Genomic DNA, 27,494 nt, shown 5'->3' with positions numbered 1-27,494 from the left:
GGATTAATTAATGCACTTGGTTTGATGCAAATCCAGATTAACTCAACTATCAAACAATACCATGAAAGAAAAAGAGTATCAAAAGAATTGTATAGAAACATATATGTAATCACATATATTGAAACTCAAACTCAACATCAATTAATCTAATACACAAGATAATCATCCAAAATTGATTACAACCATAATCAAAATGGTTCAGTCACAATCTACAAACCCTAAGACCTAGGAAGTCAAAAATAAATAACTAGAACTATGGATGAAGCTAACTCCCCTTTAAAGCTCTTAGAACTCATGCCAATCAACCTATCTTCAAGAAAACAAAAGCTTAGCCACACATTGGAGTAGAAAGCACCATTAGTAGCAATAATTTTGAGCTACCCAGGGTGGAAAATGAAGAAGAAATGAAAGAAGATGGAGATTTAGTGAAGGAGAACGAAGAAGATGAGAGAAAACAAATGGGAGAGGTTGTCAATGAGTGAATGTGGCTAGGTTTTCAAAAATACAATAGCCTTAGGGTGTTCTAGCTGGGTCTAAGTCGGATTTTGAGTGGGCAAACTGTTTAGAGTCGGATCTTGTAAGTAAAATGTGCAGCTTCATAAACGTGCCAAGCACTATTGCAAATGTGTCCATCCACCATGGCGGATTTCGCAGAACTACTCTTCCTCCATTTAGTGCTAGGTTGTTTTTGGTCTTTGATCTTGGCTCTATTTTTCTTGTGTTCTGCAATCAAAATCAGTCTAAATGAAGTACTAATTGTCTTGGAAATTAATTAATAATAATTAATTGCTAATTATAACAGTTTTGAGCCCAAAAGACATTAACTCTATGTAAAGGCATCTAAACCATATCAAACACAAATTTGTACAATTATGCTTGTAATAACCCATAACAACCCATGAAATGATATGAAACAATACATAATAAATAGGTTAGATTAGTGACACGACATAGGGTGCCTTCAATGATAGCTAGTTGATCTTATGGAGGCAGGGTAGACAGGTGTGTAAAAGGAGGTAATGGAGGACGCATTCACCATTGTGGCACTACTGGTGATGAAAGAAATTGATAGTGGAGAAGAATAGTTGGGTTTTGAGCTTAATAGACGGTAACTGACCTTTGAGTTTAGACACATTACTTCAGGAGAACAAAAATGAAAGAGATAGGCTTGTTTCTTCGATTTCTTATTGTTCATATTGTTAACAGCAATTATTTACCATAACCAATGTATATAACCTATGTTTACATCAATTTTTTGAATGCCTACTGTAAATAATTATTATTATACTTGGCGCATGCAAAATTGGTGTAAACATTATATCATTATTTATAAAAATGCCATAATCTTATTTATTACATCGTTGGTGCAATAATCGATGTAAATAAGGCAGTGTAAAAAGTGATTATTCTATTAGTGTTTGGACTTTCCTCAAGACATGAATCATCAAACAGAAGCATATTTGGTGTAAGTTCTTGGCAAAGTTGTTGGCAAATTTGGATATGTTTGTATTGCAACAAGTATGATTCAAAGGGAAAAAGGTTTGAAGATTTCAATATGACAATACAAGCTGAAAATTATCAAGCAAGAATCAAGGATTAATCAAGGTATGTTCAAGCTTTAATTTGGCTATGTTTCTAGCTTGTTTCAAGAGGAGTTTGGTGGCAAAATTCCAATTGTATCTTGCTGTCCGGATTTTAAAATAATGAGAATGGATTAAGGTCAAAGATAGAAACCATGATTTAGAGCTTGGAATAACTTGCTTGGTTGATGTTTGGATTGATTTTTGAAAGAATTCCAAGTTCCCTAACTATTGCAATAATTCGGCCACTTCAAGCTCATGGGGTTAGAGATTGTTTTAGTTTAATTTGATGATTCTAATGAGTTTAAAATGTGTTTTTGTGTGGGATTATGTCAAGAAAAAGTGTTTGAAGGGATTGGAATCAAAAATGAAAATCCTAACCCTAAAAACACATATAATTCGGCCAAGAGAGAAATGATACCCTAGGGTTTGATTTTTATTGTTTTGATGCTTCCAATGGATTTAGAAGGTGATTTTTGTAGGCATATAAGGAGAACATGAGTTTGGAAGCATTAAAATTGAAAGTGAAATTTTGAACCCTAAGGTATCGATTCGGCCAAGCTCATATGGATAGGGAGGAGTTTGTTTTTGTTAAATTTGATTTGATATTTGAATTCTACATGAAAAATTGTGTGAGAATGGCCCAAGAGATTGATCAAAACAAAGGTGAAAATTAAAGTCAAAAAGTGAAGAGAGAGAGAGAGAGAGGGTTATAGAGTTATATTGATACCTAACGGTATTTTATGTGTTATGGTTGATAATATGGTATGTATTTATACATGGATTGATAGGAATTGAGCAAGAGAACAAAAAGGAACATTAAGGGACCAAGGAGGCCGAAATTCTTGGATTAGAAAGAGGTAGCATGGAATTTACAATTTTTAATGTTAACTTGCTTGATTATTATAGGATATTATCCTTTGAATATATGTCACATGGTATTTGAAATTGTGTGATGGTAATGTGGTTGATTTGTTTGTATGGTATGCCTTGGCATAATGCACTAAGATATTGACTTGGAATGATTTGATATGGTTTTATATGGCAAAGAGGTAGAAAAATGTTTTATGAAATTGATTGTAATATATCTTGCATGTTTAACATTATTGTTGTAATGTTTTTGCTGCTGAGATTTTTTTTTTCAATTTTTGCTCAAATCATTCTATTAGAATATGTCAATGTAATGACCAAAACAATGATATAATGCTTATTGGTTAGAAGAAGCCATTCAATTTGGGTTGATCTTCTTCTTGGCATTTGTCATCTGAATGTTATGTAAAAAGAAAAAAAGAAATATTGTTACAAAATTTTAAGTTTTACTCATGCCCAAAAGTGGATGTGCATATGTAAAGTCAAAGATGTTAAATATTAAGCATAAACTTCCATCATTCATTACCCAAGCAAACATACTAGATAGTGTGCAAAACTACACAAGACACAAAAATAAAACCAATGACATCTTTGTAACAATATGATACACATAGGAAGTTATTGACCAAAACACGTTTATAAGTGTTGCATGAAAATCTGTTTTCCCTTATTACCATGAAGCAGATGAACAGCATATACTCAATTGTGTAATGGGTCAGGGGAAGAGGGAACTTCTCGCTCAATCTCTGCTGAAGAGTGTCCCCCTAGTCCCCTCCCGTTGTGTATGGGGTCAGGCAAAGAGGGAACTTTTCTCTCAATCCCTGCAAATGAGCCTCCACTTGTCCCTATCCCGTTGTGTATTGGGTTAGGAGAAGAGGGCACTTTTCTCTCAATCCTTGATAAAGACCATCCACTTAATCCTATCTTGTTATGTATGGGGTTTGGCGAAGAGGGAACTTTTCTATCAAGCTCTTGAAAAGAGCCTCCGTTTGGTCCTATCCCGTTGTGTATGGGGTTAGGCGAAGAGGGAACTTTTCTCTCAATCCCTGCAAAGGAGCCTCCACTTGTCCCTATCCTGTTATGCATTGGGTTAGATAAAGATAGGACTTTTCTCTCAATCTCTACATAAGAGCCTTCACTTGTTCCTATCCCGTTGTGTATTGGGTTAGGAGAAAAGGGAACTTCTCTCTCAATCTCTCCTGAAGAGTGTTCATTTATTCCTATCCCGTTGTGTAAGGGGTCAGGCGAAGAAGGAACTTCTCGTTCAATCTCTGCAAAGGAGCCTCTATCTGTTCCCATCCCGTTGTGTATGGGGTTAGGCGAAGAGGGAACTTTTCTCTCAATCCCTGCAAAGGAGCCTCCACTTGTCCCTATCCTGTTGTGCATGGGGCTAGGTAAAGATAGGACTTTTCTCTCAATCTCTACATAAGAGCCTTCACTTGTTCCTATCCCGTTGTGTATTGGGTTAGGAGAAAAGGGAACTTCTCTCTCAATCTCTCCTGAAGAGTGTTCATTTGTTCCTATCCCGTTGTGTAAGGGGTCAGGCGAAGAAGGAACTTCTCGTTCAATCTCTGCAAAGGAGCCTCTATCTGTTCCCATCCCGTTGTGTATGGGGTTAGGCGAAGAGGGAACTTTTCTCTCAATCCCTGCAAAGGAGCCTCCACTTGTCCCTATCCTGTTGTGCATGGGGCTAGGTAAAGATAGGACTTTTCTCTCAATCTCTACATAAGAGCCTTCACTTGTTCCTATCCCGTTGTGTATTGGGTTAGGAGAAAAGGGAACTTCTCTCTCAATCTCTCCTGAAGAGTGTTCATTTGTTCCTATCCCGTTGTGTAAGGGGTCAGGCGAAGAAGGAACTTCTCGTTCAATCTCTGCAAAGGAGCCTCTATCTGTTCCCATCCCGTTGTGTATGGGGTTAGGCGAAGAGGGAACTTTTCTCTCAATCCCTGCAAAGGAGCCTCCACTTGTCCCTATCCTGTTGTGCATGGGGCTAGGTAAAGATAGGACTTTTCTCTCAATCTCTACATAAGAGCCTTCACTTGTTCCTATCCCGTTGTGTATTGGGTTAGGAGAAAAGGGAACTTCTCTCTCAATCTCTCCTGAAGAGTGTTCATTTGTTCCTATCCCGTTGTGTAAGGGGTCAGGCGAAGAAGGAACTTCTCGTTCAATCTCTGCAGAGGTGCCTCTAGTTGTTCCCATCCCGTTGTGTATGGGGTTAGGCGAAGAGGGAACTTTTCTCTCAATCCCTGCAAAGGAGCCTCCACTTGTCCCTATCCTGTTGTGCATGGGGCTAGGTAAAGATAGGACTTTTCTCTCAATCTCTACATAAGAGCCTTCACTTGTTCCTATCCCGTTGTGTATTGGGGTAGGAGAAAAGGGAACTTCTCTCTCAATCTCTCCTGAAGAGTGTTCATTTGTTCCTATCCCGTTGTGTAAGGGGTCAGGCGAAGAAGGAATTTCTCGTTCAATCTCTGCAGAGGAGCCTCTAGTTGTTCCCATCCCGTTGTGTATGGGGTTAGGCGAAGAGGGAACTTTTCTCTCTATCCCTGCAAAGGAGCCTCCACTTGTCCCTATCCTGTTGTGCATGGGGCTAGGTAAAGATAGGACTTTTCTCTCAATCTCTACATAAGAGCCTTCACTTGTTCCTATCCCGTTGTGTATTGGGGTAGGAGAAAAGGGAACTTCTCTCTCAATCTCTCCTGAAGAGTGTTCATTTGTTCCTATCCCGTTGTGTAAGGGGTCAGGCGAAGAAGGAACTTCTTGTTCAATCTCTGCAAAGGAGCCTCTATCTGTTCCCATCCCGTTGTGTATGGGGTTAGGCGAAGAGGGAACTTTTCTCTCAATCCCTGGAAAGGAGCCTCCACTTGTCCCTATCCTGTTGTGCATGGGGCTAGGTAAAGATAGGACTTTTCTCTCAATCTCTACATAAGAGCCTTCACTTGTTCCTATCCCGTTGTGTATTGGGTTAGGAGAAAAGGGAACTTCTCTCTCAATCTCTCCTGAAGAGTGTTCATTTGTTCCTATCCCGTTGTGTAAGGGGTCAGGCGAAGAAGGAATTTCTCGTTCAATCTCTGCAAAGGAGCCTCTGGTTGTTCCCATCCCGTTGTGTATTGGGTTAGGCGAAGATGGTACCGTTCTATTAATTTTGGCGAAAGAGCCCATATTTGTCTCTTTGTTGACGATTTTTATCCACCCATGAAATTCAAGTACATGCTGTTGCTCCTCTTTTATATGCCGAGCTTTTGAGACTTTGTGGTTTAAACCTGAGATAATTAAATATATTAGCAAAAGGACACATCATTTGAATATTTTGAAATATGCACTTATCCCCCCTCAACCTTAAAATACCATGCGGATTCACCTTCTGAGGTAATTTAACTCAAACACTGATGAGAGAAATTTTATACTCCACATAGCGATTGCAGCGACATACACATCGAAGGAGCAATCTCAAACCTATTTTCCATAAATTATTTTGCATTTATTCTTCTATCTTTCTCTTTCTAATACATTGAACAATAGAAGGGATTGAAAATCAAATCCTAAATCATAAATTCATAGCTGGAATATGGTTCATTGATGAAATTGAAATTTCAATAAGTTGTTGACCAAAACCATAATAAATTGAACATTTGCCTATCATATGCCTTTTACTGATGCAGTAGTTTTCTTATATACCCCTTCTTTATATTAAAGTTCTTCTTTTCATGCATGACTTCTAGTTAGGTATAGTGTTGACATTAAATGACAGATTCATCTTGAATGAGTTGAAGCATTCAAATTCTAGGAAGAGTGAGGTGACTATATGTAATCGAGAATAAATACTTATAAATTTACCTGAGATCACAATGAGAAGAATGAAGATAGTTTGTGTGAACGTTATCTTGCTCATTTCTAAATAATAATACGAAACAAAAACAGTGTCACAAATCTCAACCTTTGTGGTTTGTGTATGCAACCACATGGAAGCATAGGTATATATAGGATTCCATGGTAGTTCAGTATGTTAATTTGTTCTTCTTCTACAACTGTCACTTCTCTCGGAAAACATATTTATGCTTTTAATAAGTATTGTTGTTAATTTTTTCAGTTCAACAAGCTATATTAATACTTTCTTGTTATTAGATTGATGCTTTTAACTATTTGGATGTCGTTTAGTTTGTTAAAAATAGAATGCAAACCAAAATCAGTGAGATCAGACACGTTTACATCTTTGATGTCACTCTATTTTTTATTTTTTCCATTTTTGGTTCCCCAATGCAAATATTTTCAAAATTACATGTAGAATTAACGCAGATAAATTTAAAAATAAGTCCAACGCAAAAATTTGCTCATCCGATATAGATTCAAATCACAGTCTACAAATTGTTGGCAAACTTGCTAAGCAAATTATTGAACTACCATGTCGGGAAATGAATTTGAAATAATAGAGTAGACATCGATTTAGAGACAAATAAATACATCTGAAAAATAATCACTTCAAAACTGTCTCTAAAACATTCTCCATTACATTTAATGATTTTTAATTGATTGAGACAAAAAGAAGTTAGCTTTTATATTTTGATGAGAAAAAGGAAGGTGTAAGGTGAAAATTAGAAGATTTGTTTTGAAGCAAATGTGAGTCAAAATGAAAAGGATTTGAAGATTTCAATATGATAATCTACGATAATGAATCACCATGTTTTGATGATAACAAAATAAGAGAAAGATTTATTTGCAAGGTTCAATATAAACCTTATAGCAAAATAATCAAGTTGAAGAGATACAATTAAAGACTATGAGGGATTTGAAGCTTTAGGATTTTAATCTTGGAGTCTTAATGTTTTTTTGTAAAACAGTCTTGAGAGAGCTTTGTTTTGGCTCGAAATTTTGAAAATGCCAACTCAATAGTAACTAAGGGCACTTTTGTAGAATTTTTAAATCCAAATAGCTGTCTTTTAATTTGACGTGGTGAGATGTATTAATATTTACTAAATACCTTTTGATATGTATTGATTTCTTTCAAAATATGGGTTTCAAAGTATTTTGTGGTTCTAACAACTATTTAATCAATCAACTAAAAGATATCCTAAATAAAATTTAAATCATATTATGACCCAAAGAAATTTAAAGTATGTTATTTTTAAGAGTTTGTCGGAATAACAGAAAGATTTTATGGGAAAGCTATCTTAGTGACTTTATGAGATAACTTTGAAATTTTCTTTAAATTTAAAAATTTCACATTTCTTTCTACTTATAATTAGGAAATCCCACAAAAAATATCTTTGCATTTTAAAACTATAAAACAGTCTTGTTTGTTGATAACATTTAAAAAGTAAATGACAACATATTTTTGTAGTCAGTTCTGATTTGTGATTTTAAAATTTTAAAGGTATTTTTTTTGAGAATTTTTCATTACAATTTAGTTTCTTTTAATTTTTTCCTCCCTCTTTGAATTATCACAATAAATATGTAAATATTGTTAATTCACAAAAAAATATATGTATATATTCTTATTTTCTTCGCTTCAACGTGCTATACTTAATACTTTCTTGTTGTTAGAATGCTTTTTACTGTTTGAATGTTGTTTAGTTTTGTTTTAAATTGCAATGCAAACCAAAAAGATTGAAAACCAACATATTTATATCTTCAATTTCATAATATATTTTTTCCATTTTTATTCTCTAATAAGAATATTTTCAAAAGTACAAATATAATTAACATGGTTAAATTAAAAAGTAGATGTCGTAGAAAAATAACTCATCAAATATAGATTCAGATGGGGTCTATAAAACTAATGGCCAACTTTCGTGGCAAATTATTGATCTCTTATGTCCAAAAATGATTTTCAAATAACAGAGATGAATTTAGAGACTAACAAATTCTCCTCTACAGTATTCAATTCAAAATCGTCTCTAAAACAGTCTCCATTACATTTAAAACTAACTCTTTGCTGATTGAGACTTAACGACATTAGATTTTTTGTTTTGATAATAACAAAACTAAGGTGAAAAAATTTGTTTTGCAGCAAATGTAATTTAAAGTGGAAAATGTTTGAAGATTTCAATATCATTTTTACACGGTTTATAACAAATCTTATGACAAAATGATCAAGTTGAATGGATACTGCTAAGCAAACCAATGATACCAAGGCATCTTGTTAATCAAAGAACCAATCTTTACAAGGGAACAAATCAACCCTTGTAAAGGAAGATTTATCTACAACTCTCGGGCATTACAAAAAGAGATGACCTATGTTAAACTTTCTTTTATTTGAAGCCTCAACTATCCTTCACACCTTAATCCATACACTAAGACCTCTATATATATAATCATTAACCTTTTTCTTAACTAATGATTTTAATGTCTCCTACACTCTAGTTGGTAGGTCTAACACTAATCAAAGTGCCAACTTGCAACATAAATAATATGAAAAAATGATGTTGGAACTCGGAATGCTTATCCAGCCATAAAAATGAATGAAGCACAATTTTGGTCAGTAGAAGCCTTTCAATTATGCAAAGCCAAAGTCTTCTCTTAACCTTCTGCCTATCTGCTAGATTCAATTTTCCTGCAAATCTCCCGTCTCTCAACGTTAATGTGGAATTACCAACTTCCTTCAATTTTCCATTCTTGAATGATGGACCATATATATATATATATATATATATATATATATTAAAGTTTCTAATATCGGAGACTCATCCACAAGCAACTTTAGCCCTGAAAAGGATATATGCTGGGTAGCAACATGCTCCAATAATTTCTTCAACCATCCTTCTTGTTCACTGAAATTCTCAATTTCCTCATGCTACTTTGCTGCACTGTCCATTTGTCCAAGGGGTTTTCTGCAATGGACATAACGTTGCCTTGTTTGGATTCAAGAGCTTCACCATTTTTCAAGAATTTCTTCTGCCTTCTGTGACTAGAAGTCTCCTCCCTCACCTCCTCCTAGCGCAAGAGCATGAAGGGCGATCTTGCAGCAGAAAGGGAGGTGAGCTTGTTTCTTCCTTCATGGCTGAAACGAACAGAGAATCCGTCACCGTCTTTCAAGTACTTCGACGACGCTCTTCGACTGGGCGGATTGAAACAGTAACAAAGACGAAGGCGCAAGAGGAAATGGGTTAGGAGAAGACAGAGGGTACTTCTCTCAATTTCTGCTGCATCCATTTGTTGCTTTGCTGCTGTGTATGGTTCCGGAGAAGTCTGTAAGTTTCTATCGATTGTGACAAGAGACCCTATGTTTGTTTTTTTTTTTTAATCTCTCCACCCATTAAACTTGATTACATGTTCATGCTTGTCTTTTATATGCCAAGCTTCTGATACTTTGTATTTATAACTTAAAAGAACTAACAATATTAACAGAAAAAGACACCCCATTTGAGTATTTTCAAGTTTACACTATTCTCCACAACCGTAAAATGCCATAAGCATTCATCCTTTGATGTTATTTCGCAGAAACGTTGATGAGAAAAATCTTATATTGAGTGGTGGTTATTATGACATACATACATATCATAGAAAAAATCTCAAACCTATTTTTCATAAATTGTTTTCTTCTTATCCTGGTCTCTCTCTAATACATTGCAAAACTCGAGAAATTTAAAATCAAATTTTACAAGTAGGAATTTTCTTGCATGCTATCCTTTACATTAATGAGTCCCCCCCCCCCCGGGTATATCCATAACCGCTCACTGTTTATCTTGTGGTATTAACACCACAACAATAAGGTTACGATAAACAGCCGGGCATTCAGATTTCATCAGTCATTTTCCATTTTCAAAAGGTTTAACTAAAACTGGTATACTACAAGATCAGTGTTGCCAATAGCAACTAGGACTAATAACTTCTTTTATCCTCGTAATTACGGTTTCCTTTACAAGAGGTAGCTAGCTATGTTTGAAGCTAAAGGGTCTCAGTTGCAAGAACGAGCAGACAAAAATCACATATTATATTTCTGAATATAACAAGAAAGGATTATCAACACCTAACTAGTTGTTATCTGAGCATAAAGATGGTCATATTTTCACAAACCGAACATCACTCTGACCAAAGGCAGTCCCACAGGCAGGGCACTTGCGATGACGGAGTTCCAAGTTCCTTTGAATACAAGGATTGCAGAACAGATGATAACACTTCACAATCACAACCTGCCCAATAAAAGATCAAACTCAATAGGTTCTCCATGGAAAAGAAATGAAAGTAAAAAAAAAAAAAACGAAAAAGGAAACACAAAGTAAATTCTACGAACATTCTCTGAACTTTGTTAAAATTACATAAAATTTGTAATTTGTAAAGTTTGAACAGCTCACACTGTAAAAGAAATATACATAATTTTTAATTTTGCTAATGTTACACAAATGCTGTCTTCTATTTTGAAAAACATGCACAAACCTTCGTTGTTAAAAAATGAGTAAATCATACATATAGAGTCATCCTGAAATTGCACAAATCTCATAGGGGAAGTAATCAGAAATTTAATTTATTTTTTATTTCATGAGAGGTTTATGTAAGTTTTAAAAATCGATGAAAAGCATGCAACCTGAACAAAACTCAGAAAAATTGCATTGGTTTTAAGATAGAGGGCACTCAACATTTTTGGGATCTTTTGGAACTTAAGTGTCATTCCCCCTTTTTATTATTAAGATCATTTTCCAATTAGACTATAAAGATGTATTTTGGTCATTTCCCCAAATGCTAACTTAGATATTAGCATCAGGAGAAAATGACCCAAATACCATTGCATTTACTAAAGTCTTGAAGTGAATGAACAAAATGCTTTTTCATCAAAACTCCCTTGTAAAGAGGTTGCTGACCCCCACATCATTGTCGTGGAGATATTCTAGCACACACCCGCCCGTAACAAAGTTTCCTGGTGTTACCTCCTTTGGACGATCAGAACAGACAGTGCACTTGATCATGTTCTTGCAAACCCTAATTTCATCTTGTAGTTTTTGTATTGCTGTCTCTCCAGTTTCGGAACTGAGCTCATCAATTTTGCTGTTTAATTCCTTGAGTTCTTCCTCAAGCTTCTGTTTTGAATTCCTGTATGACATGGTTGATTCAACCTCATATGTATTCAGAAAACTAATACTCTGTTTCACGAAAGATAATCATTTTCCCAAAGTAAACCAGCCTATCAATTGCACAAACTCAACATATATTGCGCTGAATATGTCACATGTACACTATAAACTTGATAAACCCAACAGGAAAAAAAAAAAGTTCCAAAGCAGAAATGACACTATCATTCTTTTATAGCACTACTTTCCACCTAGGGAAAGGATACCAGAAGATAGGCATATGGAATCATAAATTCTATGCATCAATGGATCATGAAATTTGAGTGAATGATCGTTTAGGCACCAACCCCATCTTTTCACCAGAGCTCATTGTTCGGTTGTTATCATTGGAAAGAGATTCCCATTGTATTGCATGGAAAATGAGATAAACAAATTCTACAACGCCCTTATCAGATCATTATATAACAATAACTGTTCTATTAATTTATTTACTCAGGTGTACGAAAGAGATTTCCTATTTACAAAATAAGTTTCCATTTTCATTCTATTCCATTTTACACACTTACTGTGAAGAGAAAGCAATGCTATTAAGAAAATAAAGGAGGAAAATTAAAAGTTTGTTACGAGGTTTTCAAAAACAAAACACACAAACAGACTTTTCACACAGTTCACCAAAGTAAATTGTGTCTTCCAAAAATGACGTTCCAGAGGTTATAATTTTATTGGAGAACTTGATAGTGAAAAGGCCACCTGGATCTTGACTGAACTATAATAATTGATACGTATTATCTGGGTCCAATAGATGTTTTAATGCTGGAGTAAACTCCGCATAGAATTTGTTTAGCAGCTGAAAAGGAACAGAAAGGAAAGGAAACAAGAGGAAAGAGAACAAGAGAGGATAAAGGATTTATTGGTTCAATCCAAACATGTTGTTTAAGAATATCCTATGCATAAAGTGATAACAAGGTTCGTTTCTCTAGCTGTTAGAAGCATTGAAGCATTGAATGGCTAGATTCAAATCAGTAACGACATATAGGTTAAAGATAAAAAATGAGTTCAGATTCTGGAAACCATTCAGCTTCCAGTGATTATCTGGTTCAGACATTAGTCTATTCTGATCCATTTGACTGCAAATCACGCCGCATCTTATGGTTTCTATTTCCAATTCTTACCCCATAATTGCTTATTTTCTTTTGCAAGGATAAAGCTTCCAACTAGTGTTTGGAATATGAAGATAAAAGCATAAATGTCAAATAATATCTGAAACAATCAATTTGAGGGTCCCTAGTTTTGATATTCTGAGTTTTCCAAAATAAGGAGGCGGCACCTAAATTGTTGGCCAACTTTGAGTTTTCCAAAACCATTTAACAATATAATCCTGCGAAACCCAGTAACCCAAGAAAAGTAATCGCTGCATTAGAAATAAACCATATACCAAGACATGTGAGTTCTAGACGACTGTAATCCATAATAATTTTATTCAAGACCACCCAGAATCATTAAGCTACAAGAGCACGTGGTTAATAACCAATGTAGATGCAGATTACGCAACTCACATGGTGAGCCAAACATAGCTTGGCGGACCATTTTACAAATTAACTGCACTCTAGTTTTAATAGAAAACAGAACGCAGCAACGAATAAGAAATAGAAATAGGACATGGGACAAATCAAGAGAAGTTAAAAGTTCCACTATTTAAATTGAAATATATAATATTGACATAAATCTGACACCGATCCAGAATAGAAACAATGAAGCTTCTTATAAAGAAAAATACCTTTCAGCATCCAACTCAATTTGGATAGCTTCCAAGTCTTTCTGAATTTGATCATACTCTTTCTCAGAAGAAGTAACGGCAGACCTAAGCCACTTCAGCTCCTTTTCAGCATCAGCCAATTCCCACTTCGTAGATTCCAGGGTAACTGCAAGGTGTTTTTCCGCTTGAGTACATTTAATGGCTTCTGATAAAAGAGCTTTCATCTGCAGGATTAAATTTCTTAGTCATAAGTTGTAACAATGTAAGCATCGAAGTTGTTCGCATAATGGCCGAAATAAATAAATAAGTAAACTGGCAGGAGGACCTGGTCTTCACTGTGTGTAATCCTCATCTTTAAAGTTTCTATTGAAGTGTTAATTTGTTGAAGCTGCTTTGCTAAGGCCTGCTTCTCAGAAAGTAAAATGCTATGTGCCTGTTTTGTCTTTACGCTCTCTGATACAAGCTGCATATAAATTGCAATATGATAAATAAAAAAACCTAAGCACCAACATTATTATTCGTTAATGCTAATGCCCAGTCGGAGGTGACAATTTTTAGGTGCAAATAAGACCGACCTTAATGTTATAGTCATCCCTCTCAGTCACCTGCTGTAATAGATGTTTGTTCTGCGTCTGCATATCTTCATATGCTTGTCCAATAGTCTGCAGGAGATGAGAAATTTAACACATTTAAGAGAGACCAAAAGCCGCACAGTAACTTCTGAAACTAATAGTTAAACTAGAAGGGGGAAGTAGACACAAATCAGAGAGGCAACCTCAATTTCAGATATATAAGCCTCTGACTCAGCATCTTTGACTTTAATAGCCTCAGTCAGCTCCAAAATATCTCTGCAAGAATGGATCCAGAATAATTAACAGCATAATAAACAAACCAAGTTTGTGCAATCTTAATTGCATTCGTCTAAAGGGAATGAATTGCGACAACATAGCAGAAGGCAAGGAGAAAATGTGTCTGTATCTATCCTGAAACATACTTATGTTTCAAAATTTACAAGATTATTAACAAGAGGGTGTGTGCTATGAGTGGGGAAGCGCAATTGTTGGCCTTAACGTAAAAGTATAAATAAAAAATATAACAAAATATTTAAGGAATATTTATTAAGTTAACACTTAGCTCAATTAAATCTGCAGTAGTTGAGCTCAATCCTCCACATCACACGGCTACTATTGCAGATTACGCATCACTTTTGGTATAACCAATCTATTAATTTTGTTTTCCAGTGAAACCGAATCTAATATATACTAAATTCTATAGGAAATCACTTTAGCCACTCAATGTTCATAATGTCCGTTTTAGGCTATGCGCCCTTGGTATGTGTGTGTGTATGTCATTTCAAAATTTCAAATTAAAATTTTCCCCCATATTTCCAAAATTTCACTTTAGCCAACTCCTCTTTCTTAATTTGATTCTATCCAATTTAAGCGTCCCGTGCCATGCACAAATCAGAATTCTACTCATACTAATGTCTAAAATAGAGGATGTGACAGGAAATAGATTTAGAATTTTTAAACAAAGCTATTGTAATTATGATAGCTAAATTAGCTTTTAAATAAATTTAGGTCAGATTAGGATTTATCCCATTATCTTATCACATCTAGGATAATCTTATCTCATCTAGGATTAGTTTAGACATCATTTTAAATAATTGTACTGATGGCACTGTAAATAGCCTTAGGTTATGTTTAATATTTAAACCTTTTAAATGATTTGAAAAACCTATGGAGTTTGTCAACTACTCCATCCTTTTCTCTCTACTTCCCCCTCCTTTCTTTTCATTTTTCCCTTCCAATCTCCTTCCCCCTTCCCTCTAGCTTGTATTACATCACCTTCTTTCACGCCAAATCAGTTGTTATTTTTATGATTTCAATAAACTATTGAATTAGTCATCGTTTTCTCTCTACTTCCCCTTCCTTGCTTTATGTTATTTCTCCTCCTTTCCTCCGCCTTGGCCAATATCAATATGGCGAACTTTTCTAGGGGGAACAATGAATAACTAAAACAAATTCTTTGAAAACATTCATCAACTCCCTCACATCCCCTCAAAAGAAACCCCACCAAAAATAACTGTTAGTTGAAACAAGGGGATTCAGAATTAAGAAGGTCTGGCACAAGCCTAGGTACAATGAACCAACCAAACACACACAAGTTTCAAAAGACCACACATCCACCAAGCCCCGCATCATTTGTTTTACTTCGAAAGAATAGGAAGCAGATGAACATAAAGTGCTTCAATGCATCATGACAGACCCCCCAGTATACCAGAACAGACTCAGGGTAAGCACATATGCATCAAGGGCAGCATAGTAAAATTAAAGTGACAAATCTCATGCTTATATCCTTAAACCATCTTCCTTCCAACTCCTTATCACCAAAAGCTTCAATACCTTCCAAAACAACCGCTTAGGAGGTTTTAAAAGGGGGAAAACAAAACACTTCATTAGTTTGACATGACAGGAAATTTAAAGTTGATAGAGAAGCATTCATAATTACAAACCTTTCAGAAGCTTCCAGCTTCGACCTTAGATCTTCTATTTCAGCTTCTGCTGCAGAAAGCCTTTGTTCATAAGCAGCTTCAGCTTCATTGGCAGCTTTAACCCTCAGCTCTAAACTATGCTCATCTAAAGCATTTTTCAGTACTTCAGCTTGAGCGAGAGCTTTACTTTCTGATTCTCTGATTTCTACCAAACCTCTGAAATAAACGTTTTGTACCACATCTGGAATGAATCATTCAAACGAACATAGAACAAGAAAACTTGTTTTAAAATTTTTGAATGCAACAGAAGTTTTTTCTTCGGCCATCATCTTATTAACGTCAGATCAGCATACCTTTTTTCATGATTCTCCTGTCCATACAAGTCCAGAAAGAATTGTAATTCCACTTTTTCCTTCTGCAGCTTTTCAATCTGCGGCAAACAATAAATAGCTTCTAAAATAAGATTAACAAATAAAAATTCTAGGTAAATGCTAATTGTGACAGGGAACACTGAGCAGGAAAATATTCTACCAAGAAATAAATACTTCACCTCTGGTCCATTTTTTAATAGAGAAAAATTCAATGAAAGAGAAAACGACCCAAAAAACAGGAAAAAAAAAAAAAAAAGAGAGCATAAAATATTCTAAATGTACAGCTAAATGGGAAACAAAAAGCAGATAAGGAAAACAAAACATATACAAGGAAGGACTTACCAATGTTTTTAAAGACTTTATCTCCACAACCTGCTCGGAACATTTGTTTGCTAAGCTTTTTATTTCACTTGTCTGCATCAAAAAGAAGAATTAACCATCCTCAGTGCCTACAACGTACCCAAACAAAATCAATTATAAACAGCACAATGGAGAACAGATCATGAAGAACTAAAGGTAATGGGAGATTGGCAAGATAATGGAAGCTATGGTTTTTCATAGAAGTAAACTACAGAACTCAGATACAAAACCTTTATGATAGGATATAAGTTGGCAGTTGGGCTTAAGGTCAGGCTCTGGCCCATCAGTAAGACTGTGCTTTAGACCAGTCGTGCTTGGTCAATTATCTCTTTTGATGGTCAGTTATATATGAAGTCATGATTATACTTCAGATTGATCAATACAATTCAATTGCATTGGAACTCCCGAACACAAAGGCACAACGCCTGTGGCCAGCACTGTTTGGTGTGGTGTATGAGATTTTGAAGGAAGTAGCACTGGAAGTAAGGGTGCAAATGGGTTTATAAATTATGTTTGGTTGTTGTGGAGACCTCGTATAAATTTTAATTAGCATACAAATTTTATTATGAAAAGACAAAAATGCCCATGCTAGAAAACAAAAATTCCTTCCCCCACTTGGCATCACCCAAGAACAGTTCACCATCCAATCATCCACCATGGAACAGCGGCCACAGCCACCACTAGAGGAACCACAGTCGGAGAACACTCCATAAATCATTACAAAAATCAGAACACTTACATCCAAAAAAGAAACCACAAATCAAACAAAAGAAAACCCCATAAAAGCACTATATAGATAGACATAGGGAAGACCCTCCATTGCACAATGGAATTGAGTAACCCAAAAAGACTATCAATAGTCACTGACAAGCTCCCAAGTCACTAGTGTTACCACGCCAAAGGGCAAATGAGTTAATAGGTAAAAGTTCCATGGAATTGAGGGGAGTTCCATGGGGCGACCTAAGGAAGTCACTTCCATCGATTTTGATGGAAGTGGCTTTCTGATGTACCAAAAAAGTCAAAAATTGGACTAATGGGAGTTGAGTCTTACAAAAAAAGCTAATATCTCACAACGTGACAAACCAAGTTTGAATCCCCTCTAAGAGAAGTGCCCACATTTAGTACCCAACAGTGCCTTAAATATGATTGCTTCCAATAAGAGGATACCTATGCCTAACCAAAAAAAAAAAAAAGGTTAAAATTGGAGTTCTATCTAGACTTCCACCTCCTTGGTTTTAAGTTCCATGCTACCAAGCAGGCCCTACAGAACAAATTCTATCAAAGTAAGATTGAAAATACAACTCAGTTTATTCTATCGCAATATGGCATTTTATTGGAGAAAAGCTGAGTCCAAAGTGTCCGACTTTGTCATCATATTGTTGTTGCACATCCTATCTTTAAAAGAGAGAAATGAGAATATGCAGTCTCTCAAAACCCATCTTGAGAAAGCAAAAGCCCAGATGAAAGAACAAAGAGAAGTTGAGTTTGAGGTGGGAGATAAAGCATACTTGCGTATTCAGCCCTACTAACTAAAGAACTTGGCCAGAGACAACATGAGGAGCTAGCTCACCATTTCTATGGACCCCATGAAGTGACATTGCAGATTGGAAGGGTGGCTTTGAGACTGAATTACCACAGGGATACATCCCACTTCCCCATGTCCCAGTCAAAAAAATACTCCTGCCAACTATAATCATTGCCAAGTCTCTTGTCTCAAGATTATCATTTACAAGTGCAACCCAGGAATATGAAGGTGAGAAGGATGCCCAGTCCAAAAAAAAAAAAAACTCCTGCCAACTATAATCATTGCAAAGTCTCTTGTCTCAAGATTATGATTTACAAGTGCAACCCAAGAATATGAAGGTGAGAAGGATGACATATGGAATTCGGCAAGTCTTCATGTAGCAAGATCTTCTAGACTGTGATAGTACTTGGGAGGATGCAGATGAGTTGGTCATTCAATTGCCTACTTTTGCCCTTGAGGACAAGGTGAAACTCGAGAAGGGTGATGAACCCACCAACTTTGTGGGCCAAACCTACACAAAGAACAATGCCCAACATGCTACGTGTTTAAATTTACCTCCAAAACCATGTTTTTGTGGTTTTGGACATAAATCCAAAAAAATGCTAAAAGCTAAGAAGAAACATGCCAACGAGGCCCAAAAGGGCAGTAGTTTTGTAGATAGCAGCAAGAACATAGTAATCATATGCATCAAGTTTGTTACATATGCAGTTGATCTAAGGACCCTTGAGAGACTTAGTAAATATGTCAGCTAGTTTAGTAAATACATCAGCTAGTTAGCCATTTGAATTGACAAATTTGGTAGCAAGACACCCAGATTGAATCTTCTCACTAACAAAATGGAAATCACCTTTGATGTTCGGTTCTTTTATGAAATACTCAAATAGAACTTATATGCCTTTACTGCTTGATTATGAAAAATCAACTCTATTTGGTATTTATACTTCATATCTCGATTCCTGAAGTTCCCTTGACCATATAAGTTACAATCATGACATGATATTCAGCTCCTACAGCCCAAGAACCAAATCTTCCAATGCCAAAAAGATATCCTATGCAATCTTGCGATTATGTGACCAAACACAAGAACTGTGGCAGGCCCATATCTAATAAATAAACTCTTATAAATACACTCCAATCTTTTCTTCTTGCCTCTCTCTGAATGCATCACAGGAAGTCAATTTTGTGAAGGATCCAAACTTTTGAATTACACTTTGTTTCATACTCTTCCATCAAAGTAAATCACCCCTAATGAAGACACAGCTTGCACACAAAAAAGGTCTTTCCCAAACCCTTTCCATTATATGTGTGTCAAAACTATGTTGGTTCTAATTTATTGAGAAATTGGTAGTTCAGAATGTCCCCTCAAATGAAACAACACACAATTTTCAGCAAATATCGATGATAGTGTAAGCATGTTCCTTCACTACTAAAATTTTTTAATATGTAAAACTGGACAGAGCTAGTCAGACAAACTAGACGCATTTAAGGACCTATAACAAGATTAGGGGAAAGTAAATTGAAACGGCATTAAAACTTGGATAATTTTGGGAGACAGACCTTCCCATTTAACAAAGATCTTAATGAATGTGCTTTCTCACGCAAGGAAACTGCCTCATGAGCTGCATCCTTCCATCGTTTCAATTGAGCTTCCATCATACCCATTTCCTTAGATAAGGCTGAAGCCATGACATGAAACTCAGAATTAATATCTTTTCTCCCTGAAACATGTCACATCGTTAGAAACTAGAAGATCCAATCCCATGCTTGATGCATCTAAACAGATAGCAGGTAACGTGACCAAACCAGTATCCTGTATAGCTTCTTCCATCTCAATTTCAATGTCATTCTTTTCAATAGTACACTTTTGCAGCTGAAGCTCTAGCTCTTCAATCCCACAGTCAGAATTGTCAGCTGTAAGCCTTGCAGTATCTGCAGACTCTAGTTTTGAGTTCAGTTCCTTTTCCCATTTCACGACATGGACCCTTTCAGCCTGATTTTAATCAGCAAAAAAAAAAAAAAAAAAAAAAACACACACACACAAGGACAAGGTAAGTGAAGGGCCAAATACAGCCATTGATACACCTAAAAAGGGAAAGAAACAGGAAAATCACTTTTAACCTGCAGAGACTCTGTCAATGCTTTATACCGCTCCAATTCAGTATTCCAATGTTGAAGCTGATCATTTACCAAAGAATATAGTCGAGATGAACGTACATACTTGTCATCAGTCAATTCATTCTGAAAATAAGAAAATAAGAACATAAGTACTTTTCTGAAGCGCAGAAGTAACTTTCCCCTATACTTTTCAAGAAAACAAGATTAAACTAGATGGATAGTCCAATCTTATAAACCTGAAGGTCTTGCAAATGCCCTCTTAAAGTCAAATTGTCTTCCTGTGCTTCTTGAAGCTCTGAAAGACGGTCAGCTGCCACTATCTAGGACATTACACAAGCAAACATTTCCATTAGCCTAGGTAGAGAATAAGTAAATAAGTGCAAAAGAAAATGCCATGGCAGACCTTTGCTTCCTCAATGGAATCTTTCAACTCGCGCAGACCCATTGTCTTGTCTGAAGGCTTTTCAGGAGACAGGGTTCCATTAACTGCATCTGAACGAGGCGACTGCATCCCTATTGCTGCATCTTTCTGCATTTTCAGATTGACTAATTTTCTCCTACTCTCTTCAAGTTCAGCCATGCTTTCATCAAGTTCACCTTTCAGCACAAACAGAGGGCACCATCAAATGACAATCATAAGTCATCAGCTCAAATGATTGCATAATCATCGAAGTGAAATCTTGGAAATGAAACCAACAAGCAAGCATGAGATATCTATCAGATAACTATCAAGAATATGACTCAAACTGCATCTTTCAGATATCTAATGGTAGATTTTCATCTCTCCTAAAATTTTCAAGACCGACCAGCTCTTTTGTTATTATATGACTTGTCATCAGTTAAGAAAATGCCCTTTGCTACTCAAGATTTTATTGAAGCAATGCTCAAAATCCTTACTTCTGCTCCAACTTAATACTGAAAGCTGACACTTTGACCCATATTCACAACTGAATTTATCTTATAAAATATTTGAGTAAAACTTCAACTCAAAAAGTTGAAATTATTAAGTTAAGGCCTATAAATAGAGAATTATTATAATCTCTAACAAGCATTTCATATCACATGAAATTCCATTGGACTTGAACTGAGGAAAGAGCTCGGGCTCAACAGACCTTGTTCTGAAAGAGAACAATAGGAAACAAGGGTAAAAGTCTTGACCAATTGGTCATGGGGTTTTTAATACGATGATGATGCTGATGGACAAAGTGAACTGCAGGGTAGGACTTGCGCTAGAAGGGCCAAGGTCATGAACAAGTATGCTAGGAAGAAAGGGAAGTCAGCCCAAGACAACTACAATCAAAACTTACGCTGTTGATTGATTGCTCATGAATAACACCACTGAAATCCTCAATAAAATGCCACAAATCACCAACAAATAAGATGAACCAAATAAACAATGTTCAATAATAAATAGCGAAAATTTACAATGAAAAATAAACAAATAGCATCTTTATAACAAATGCTGACTGTAAAATTAAAGTAATTAAAAATTTCCCACAAAATCTGCTGCTGCAGCTTTTACCATTTACTTAAAATTCAAGCATATCAACAAACCTAAAGAGAAAACCTTGCTATACAAATTTTTGTCTTATAGTAAAACAGGAGAGAAGTAGAGTTATGCAAAATTGCCCCATTATTCTCAGAATCAGCTAAGCTTATACAGAGACCTAAACCAATGAATTGCCTCAGAGTATTCCGTCTAGAGTGTAAAAGAGGCACAAAAGGGGAAAAATTCATTAACAATAGAACAGGAAAGGACATCAGATTTTCACAATACTGCCATGGGTCTTGATCTTCAGTCAAATCAGGATAATAAGTTATGATTTTAATGGAGACAGGATCTAAGGACTCTTTTACTCAATGAAAATATTCATAAGCAAGATTTGCACAACATAACCCTTTCTTTTTATTTTTCCAAAAATGGGAATAAGTTATATCCTTTACAAAGAAAGAGTTACGGTTGCAACTTCTTGCTAAGCCCAATAATGGGCCCAATATTTTCAGTTGACTAGCTGTTTAAATTACATGTTATTTGGTGCATAATCTGAGGTGCAGTGTCATAGGACCATAATCCAGTTTTCATTATGCTTTACTTTGCTGATTATTTCCTCCATGATATTCAGATTAAGCGGCTAATTTTGTGGCTACTACACCAGTATTAGTTGCTGTATTCATTCAATATGGTAATACAGATTAATAGAATTTCCAGGAATTTTCAGTTTATTAATTCCATTTCAGGGGATATTTTCAGGCAACGTGGATTGTAGTCAAACTTAGAGTTCAAACTTATCAACTGAAAATTTATCCACAAAAGTTGAAGACAACAGTAAAGGAAATTACAAAAAAGCTAAATACACCAAGGCACACGCAGAAGATAGAGATGTTTCAAAACCTGCTATGCGTTTAACCTCAAATTGATCATGTAAGTGGCAGCTGATATAATTTTCAATAGCAACAACATAATCTTTATGCTTGACATGGAGAGCATCAATTACTTCACGCAAATTGTTTGCCTCCTCTTTCATCATATCATCAATCTTAGACATTTGAATGATAGCATCTGCAAACCCCAAAATAAGTGGTTAAAAGCTAATCATACCTAGTGGGATAAGGTTTGTTGTTGAATATGAGTGTTTAAAGAAAATCAAATTCACTAGCAACAAGCAGAAAAGGTGAACGGCATTGCTTGGCAACAGGATAGCAGACAAGAAAATTCTGACCTTCTGAAGTTGACCCCTCCAAACCCTGGGTAATACAGTAAGTTCTTTCAATTTGAGCATCAATGGTATCTTCAAGAAGTTTCAATAACTCCCTTGTTGATGACTGACGCAGAGCAAGTGCTTCCTCAACAAAGCTAATGACCTCATCATGATTGTTGGTTTCGATGAAATCTTTCTGTACTAATCTGGAAAGAAAGATATCCTCCACCGGACGCAAAGAAAGTGAATCTAGAGAACAACTCAAGTCAGTCCCTTACATTTTCTTAAAAGTAGCCTAACATTAAAGAATTTGGAATAGAAGAATGTTTACCACATACACACCCAAAGAGGTATGCATAACTATGAATTTACCTTGAGGATTACCAGGGTGCTCCAAATTCTTAAATGCATTTTGGCCTCCCCCGGCTCGTATCCCAAGAAGGATCAGATCATCAGCCAACTAAAATGGAACATAAAAAAGTTCAACCAACATGTATTTTGTACATGAATGAGACAAAGAGTGACTTGTCTTCCACCCCCACCACTTAACAAGAACTGCTATATACGATAGTCTAATTGAAGAGAAAATTTACAGAATCAAAAGATAAATACAAAATGAGGCTAGGGACATGAGGAAGAGGACTATGGAAGCATAACGGCAGCAAATAACCTGACTTCCATCCCCACCATCTAAGATGCACTGCTAAAGCATACTTTTAAAAGAAAATTTAAAGAATCTAAGATTAGCATGGACCAAGAGTGGAGACATGAGGAAGAGAAGCATATTGGTAGACATTAACCTGATTCCAGAGTTCATTCACTGCAATTATCATGTCATCATATGAATTTTCCCTGTATTTTAGATCTTGAATTTTCACTTCAAGGTCATGCAATGCTTGTTTTTGGAGCTCTATCTGTTGAACAAGCTGCTGGTTCTGAAACTGCAAGACTCCCACATCAGCCTGCAGATACATAAGCTTTTTTTTTTAAACAGCTGAAACTTCCAAACAATTTAATGAAAAAGAGACTCAACACATGCAGGACAAATGGCACAGCATAGACAAAAAGAAACATTTAAGGGAGCAAAGGTTATGAGTAGCTTACAGGATACACATGTAATGGATTGTCTTTTTTTGCCCCTAAAAAACCCATAGGAACTCAACGCCCATAAAACCTTTGCTTGAACCTTTTAAGTATGAAAAATATAGCTAATGTACAGCCGTGTGATTCTAAGATATAATAAAGCTCAAAAAATTATAATGAATTTGGATTTATATTAATTGCAAAAGCATGCTAGTGGAGCTAAAGAGACTACAGAAAACAATGGGCCGACTGGGGACACTGTGAAATTTTGTTCTATTTATTCTCATCTCCAACATGCAAATCAGAAGACACCAAGATCATCCTTACTACTACTCACGATAGCCCAAATCAGACTTCCCCTAAGCACATATAAGCAGCCATCGTCTTTCAAGGCTTGCTCACATACAAATGACCATGCAATTTTGCTTCTCTAACAGGAGACAGAGTTTGATGTTTCCCAATTTGTGGTTCATCGTCATATGTGGTATGAATACACATATGCCGAATGTGTGTACCTGTTCTTCCATCAGCCATTATACACTCAATTCTCTTATTCAACACTCTCTCTCTCTCTCACTTCATCTTATTCAACAGGCCAGCACTCTTCCTCTTCCTCTCTTCAGTTCTGTTTCATCATTGTCCAATTGTAGTTTGCAAACATATTATAGTTCTGTACAGACAACCGCAAGAAGGATTTACTGGAAAGAAGGGTGATTTAAACAACATTGACTTTTTTAGATGGATGTTATTGAATTCTATTTCTATCTCACAAAATCAATACCTTTTTTTTTTTAATAACTTTTTTTACCTAGAGATACCAATATCATTTTTCACCCATAAAACATCTTTGTGCATTTTACTAGGTGAGCTCTCGTGAGAAATGAGCCTCTTAGCAAGCTGCTAAATAGTCCAGCTTCTTATAGATTTTTGCAATATATAGACACACATATAGATTCTTCCATCTATTTTATTCTATTTATGCAAACCCGACCGACCCTTGGCTACAATGCACTAGTTTCACCTATCTTGCATTCCTAAATAGTAAATACTGAAGAATGAAATCGTATTACCTCACTCTGCCAGACAAAACGGCAATAAGAATTAACTTACACGGCAGAAAGGGGAGTGTCTTACCCATGAACCAGCTGAAAGCAAATCACAAAGTTCGAAAATACCATATATATATATATATATATATGTATATAATATATACATTCAAAATAACGATGGGACTTACACATTTGTTGTTGGTAGATGGATTGGTTGAATTCAGCGCCATGGGTGAGGATACCGAACTCAAATGCGGCCTCTTCTTTTCGGGTTCATCGGAGTCGACGTCCTCCATTCTGACATCAGAAAGAAAGCCCAACAGAGGCCATTAGAAATGACGAAGTGCCACGTGGCGAACCCGAAGGCGTGGTAGCCCAAAATCCGATCATCAAAAGGAAACATTGCTGCCAATTTTTCACGGCTACTGATGGAAAGAAAGAGGAAAAGAAAGGAAAAAGATGAAAACGAGGAAATGAAGAACCTACCTATTGAACACGAGCTTTCAGTTGTTTCTTAGTTATTCAATATATAGTAGTAAACCTCGAGCTTCATTGGGGAGCTAGAGTGGGCTTCATTTTCAGCGAAGCCAGCACTTGTAGTGCCGAGAGAGGTTAACCTTGATCAAGCTCTACCTCGCCGAGTGCTCAATTGTTGATTCTTCGAGTTCTTCGGTGTTCAGGACAAAAGCTTCTGGTTTCTCGATGCCCTCGTATGGCAGTGTTAAATGACCCCGCCGTGTCTCCAAATGCGTGGCCGCGGCATTTGCAACTTCTACTCTGAGCAATTTTTTTGGTTACTGAACTTTACAAAGGTACGGTATGTGTTTAAAATCATACATTTGAAATTGTTTTAAAAAGTTGGCCAAAAAACTTATTTTAAAAAATTAAACTTAATATTTTGGTATTTAAAAATATTTGATTAATATTTAAGATTACAAAATTATCATTTTTATTAACGGTTTAAAAGTTAGAGAACTAAAAATATATTAACCTTTGTAATTTAAAAATTATCCATTAATTAATAATTTAACATTTAACATTTAACGACTTACAAATAAAAAGTGAACAATTAACAATAACAATAAGGACAATATTTACATCAAACTTCTTATATTCATTATGTCAAGTTTTCCAATTACGCATGATCATATGTCTTTTTTTAAAATATGAACATTTAATAGCATTTAATTATAAATTCATATTAAATAAAAAAAGACACTATAATTGATTGTTTATTGCAAAAATAATTAATAATTAATTTTAACTCGTTAGAAATATTATAATGTTCATAAACCTCTTACTCTTGAGATTAATATGTTATCAAAATCCTAAAAATGATTATTTGGATGCAATTAAGCTTATAAAGGATGGAAATAATGATCTTCATGCTAACTAGAATTTAATTCTAAAAAGTCATGCAAAGCTTCAACAATAATGATTTGCTGATCGTCAACACATTCAAAGATAGAATAACTCTAAAGCTGATATGCTCGCCAAGTGTGATTTAGTAATGTCCCTTGAATTTCATTTGATTCCATTGCATAATTTTCGTTTATTTATTTCTTTTTTGTATTGTACAGTGGTAATACAGTTTTCTTTTACTATAAAAAAAATTATCAAAATCTAACCTAAGTTGACCACTCAAACTAGTATGTCGTTGAACCAATTTTCTAGCCAATCTAATCAAGAGTTTTAAACAGGTCAGCTAAGTTGAATTCTATATTTTTCACTCTTCTTTTTATTAAACCTAAAATATACTATCGTTTTATGTTTTGAGATCAAGGAAAAAAAGAACATGATGAGATCTGTGTTTTAATAAAAGGAGAATTACAATTAAGTCTTAAAGAAAGCAAATAATTACTCCTTCCGGTCCTAAATATAAGACCCATTTTGTATTATAATTTATAACACAAAATGGGTCTTATATTGAGAACCGGAATAGTACAAAACAAGTCTCAGAAGTTTTTATTATCTACTTTGAAACTTCTCATTACAGACTACTGAGATTATTATTAGAACTTTTTAGTAATTTTTTTTAGGGACTTGATTATAATTCTCCTTTTAATAAATCATGTATAGTTATTTTGGTTGTGTCTGGTTTGTTGTGTTTTGTTTGTAGGTCCTCTAGTAGTTGCATGTTTTATATTGCACCTTTTGTTGCTTCATCACATTGCAATACTGCCGATGCTCCACTCTGGCTTCGCTCAAACATCATAGTTATAAACATCATGAAGTATCCAGTTATGGAGGTGCTTGGTGGAGGCATTTCTTATTGGGTCTTCTCTGTTTGGCTCTTCAGTTACCATCCGGCAATGTCCTATTTTCATTGAAGATGGTTGCATCATGCATGGTGGGAGATTTGGGCTATGTCCTATTTCGTGGTCACTAACTCTCATATGGAACTTCATTTGATAAAATGATATAAGAAACTTAACATAAGTATTATCCTGTTGTTATTATACTTCTCCTTAGTTAAATAATAAAACTGTCTTTTTTATCTAAAAAAGAAAATTTATCTATAGTTTATACATAAATGTGTATATTAACATCTTTTTTATTTAATATTATTTTGATATTTTAATTATAAATG

The 27,494-nt window shown here is 35.3% G+C and overlaps 1 protein-coding gene across 1 annotated transcript; it reads right to left on the bottom strand.

Moving 5' to 3' along the window:
* Positions 1-10,247: 10,247 nt before the first annotated feature.
* On the bottom strand, positions 10,248-25,657 carry LOC114750279 (E3 ubiquitin-protein ligase BRE1-like 2). The gene is made up of 20 exons (XM_028938853.1): positions 25,391-25,657; positions 25,093-25,201; positions 23,573-23,734; positions 23,145-23,232; positions 22,794-23,021; positions 22,466-22,633; positions 20,477-20,670; positions 20,310-20,393; positions 20,077-20,196; positions 19,762-19,948; positions 19,516-19,676; positions 16,416-16,487; positions 16,056-16,132; positions 15,724-15,918; positions 13,984-14,056; positions 13,784-13,870; positions 13,534-13,671; positions 13,230-13,432; positions 11,312-11,474; positions 10,248-10,579 (listed from the first exon to the last, which is right to left on the bottom strand). The coding sequence occupies exons 2-20, from the start codon at positions 25,198-25,200 to the stop codon at positions 10,448-10,450; spliced, it is 2,640 nt and encodes an 879-aa protein (XP_028794686.1). The 5' UTR covers position 25,201; positions 25,391-25,657; the 3' UTR covers positions 10,248-10,447.
* Between the last annotated feature and the right edge of the window lie 1,837 nt (positions 25,658-27,494).

Source organism: Neltuma alba, unplaced genomic scaffold (genome assembly GCF_004799145.2).
Source record: "Neltuma alba isolate B1F8T4 unplaced genomic scaffold, ASM479914v2 tig00006401_pilon, whole genome shotgun sequence".
Classification (NCBI taxonomy): domain Eukaryota; kingdom Viridiplantae; phylum Streptophyta; class Magnoliopsida; order Fabales; family Fabaceae; genus Neltuma; species Neltuma alba.
The sequence above is the reverse complement of the archived record's forward strand: the minus strand, read 5'-3'. Positions and strand labels throughout refer to the sequence as shown.